Source organism: Galeopterus variegatus, unplaced genomic scaffold, assembly GCF_000696425.1.
Source record: "Galeopterus variegatus unplaced genomic scaffold, G_variegatus-3.0.2 Scaffold2499, whole genome shotgun sequence".
In the NCBI taxonomy this organism is placed as follows: domain Eukaryota; kingdom Metazoa; phylum Chordata; class Mammalia; order Dermoptera; family Cynocephalidae; genus Galeopterus; species Galeopterus variegatus.
In genome coordinates this window covers 48,741-51,612 of record NW_007728610.1, presented here as the reverse complement: position 1 = coordinate 51,612, position 2,872 = coordinate 48,741, and the positions used below count along the sequence as shown (strand labels likewise).

General features: G+C 53.4%; 1 protein-coding gene across 1 annotated transcript in view; it reads right to left on the bottom strand.

Moving 5' to 3' along the window:
• Positions 1 to 901: 901 nt before the first annotated feature.
• Positions 902 to 2,872, bottom strand: part of THNSL2 (threonine synthase-like 2 (S. cerevisiae)) — a 16,666-nt gene continuing 14,695 nt past the window's right edge. The window contains exons 6-7 of the mRNA XM_008581989.1: positions 1,761 to 1,912; positions 902 to 1,351 (exon numbers count right to left, since the gene is read on the bottom strand). Coding sequence (XP_008580211.1) covers positions 1,126 to 1,351; positions 1,761 to 1,912 — 378 coding nt within the window. The 3' untranslated portion in view covers positions 902 to 1,125. The remainder of the gene's footprint in view (positions 1,352 to 1,760; positions 1,913 to 2,872) is intronic.

The window sequence follows — 2,872 nt, the reverse complement described above, 5'->3', positions numbered from 1 at the left end:
TCTGCATTGGTCGATGTGTTTTCTATTGGTTTTAAAAGAAATTAAAACATTTTCATGGGCCTCTAACAGTATGGTGACCCCTAAGAATTGGGCNGGGCTGCGATCCGTTGCCGGACATGGAAAAAAGACAAAAGACAAAAAAAAAAAAAAAAGTTCATGGGAAAATAAATTAAAGATAATGCAAATCTTTCCATGAACTTTTTGCTATGAGTCCAGCATCCATGCCTTCCCTCCCAGTACCAAGAGCTATGCTTGATGTCAGGCATTCCAGCAGAGGGTGTCTTCCAGCCTCTCGCTCAGTCCCTGGGCATTGCAGAGATGCAGGCTGGCATGTTCTGAGGGGGGGATTCCGGGCAGAGATCAGTTCTGGTGACCAGTACCTTCAGACCTTGGGGCAGGGGAAGGGAACTCTGGAGACCAGATGCCCACTGGGTCACTTCACAGTAGCCCTTAGGGTGGTGGCAACAGCGTCCTCTAGTGGCAAAAAATCCCTCCACCTGGTGCCTGCCTCCCCTGCTGTCCAGAGGGGTCCCCAGCACCCATGGCACAAGGTTTGTGTTGAAATTCATTTGTGTTGGTCTAAAACTCTCCTCAATCCACACAGGAATCGAACCCTATAATATAAATAACTAGGTCCAAGCAACAGGGCAACTTGACTCGATTTGCACACTGATGCCCACACTTTCCCACACGGCCTCAATCTGGTGACCCCCACCTCAACCCATCAATACGACACCACCAGGGCCCCCTGCCCCTGCCTGCTCTGCTGCCCTTCCAGGCCAGGCCAACCTGGGGCAGCAGGTGGATGCAGCAGACACCTCAGCAGCAGCACTCAGCAGTCACCAGGGCTACTGCGATCCTGCAGCTCTGCAGGGAAGAGGTCTGCCCTCAGCACCTACAGTTTCCATCACACTAAACAGCACTTTTATTCCAGGGACTTCCAACATTTTAACAGGTGGAAGCTTCTAACAAGCTGGCCAAGACCTTTGGATTTGGCTGGGGGGCCAGATAAACTAAGCCTCCCAAGGACCTCCAACTTCCACTCTTGATGGGAGAAAGGGCACAAGTTCAGAGGCCATACCCGCTCCGGGATCTGGAGCCTAAAGGAGGCCAATTCCAGCCTGGCTATTCTGAGGAGTTCGGGGCATGACCCCTCCACCGCCGGCTTAAGTCCTCGATCGTGTCCCGCAGTATCTGCGTCCAGTCATCACCTCTCCGCATCAGGGTGCAGCGTGTCTCCTTGTGCTCCAGGGCCAGGATCTCTGCAGGGGTCTCGGGGGTCAGCCCTGCAGCCAGGACAGCTTCCGGGAACTTGGCCGCAGAGGCGGGGGCCAGGCAGCACCGGGGGATGCTGTTGGGGATGGGGAAAGGTGGGAGCCAGAAGACGGTGAGAGAATAGAGGGATGGGAAAGGAGAAGGTGGAGGAGGAAGGAGAATGCACCGGGGAAGGGTAGTGGAGGTGGGCATGGAAGAGAGAGACAGACACAGGATTGCCACCTTGAACTTATCTCTAAAATTACGCTGCCTGGCAAACAGCTCCTCCTGGTGGGAGGCCCAGCTCAACCAACACCTTTGCCACTGGCTGTCCCTGGGATGTCTGTCACACTTCCGCTTCTGGGCCCAGTTCTAAGGCACAGTTCCGCACAGCACCCATCACTCCCATTAAAGACATTTGTCCACATTCCTGTCTCCCCTGCTGGGGAAAAGGAGGGCCCCTGAAAGTCAAGGGTCCTCCAGTGACCCAGCCCCCACGCCAGTACCTGGACTGCTGCCTGTCTGTCCACTGGTAATGGCAGCTGGCAGCCACAGCCGAGTGAGGGCACAGCAAGTACCGGTTCTCATCCCAGCAGCGGCCCATGGCCTGGGTGATGGCCTCATCCGACACTGATGCAGACGTCACTGCCTCTGAAAGCTGAAGGGCCCCCGGGTCAGAGTGGTGGGAGTCAGGGTTGGTGGGAAAAGGGAAAGATGGCTAAAGCCCCACTGTATACCACACAGTCTGACACACACCAGTAGCACAAACGAAAGGTTCAGGTTGAACGGCTGCTTGAGCTCAGAGTAAAATCTCAAGAGTTTCCCAGTTTTAGGCTGATTCACTCAGCTTGGAGGAAGGATATGCTTGAGTTTTAGGTCAATAAATTTAGTTGGGATTTGACTCACTAATCAGCAAATTAGCACATAGTCTTGCTCAACAACCCGACACAACACGGAAGGTTAAGAGCATTCAGACATTTCGGGTGCTTTGCTGTCGGTGTGCCCCCTTCCTGGGGGCTTGAGAACAACTCCTATCAGTTCCCACCCAGCTCATGCAGCACCTCCTCCAGGAAGCCTCCTGCTTCTCCACTTCTCCAGAGGAAGACTGCCTTCCCTGAGCTCCCTCGGTGAGGCTGGTTTATCTGATCACTCTCTGAAGATGTATCTCATGCTCTCAATATACCAAACACTCCACATATACTTGACTGCAACAGACCATACGGTGTTATAAACTGTAGCTACCCCTCCCATTAGGATCACAGAAGGCAACAAATGTATTTTATTTGTTTCTGTATCTCTAGCACCTAGTGCAGTTTCTGGTGCAGAGTAAATACACAATAGAAAGAATGAATGAATGATGTTCCAGCAAATGGAGTGTCTCCTATGTGTACCACCAGGAAGAGAATAAAGAAGTGGGGGATATGGTGTCTGTGCTCATGGAACACCTCATTCATATGAGAAAAAGGAATGGATGGGGCCAGCCCGGTGGCGCACTGGATAGTGCGCCGCTTGGGAAGTGCGGCGGTGCTCCCGCCCGAGGGTTCGGATCCCACGTAGAGACTGGTTCCCGCTCACTGGCTGAGCGAGGCGCAGGAGCAACACCGAGGGTTGCGATCCC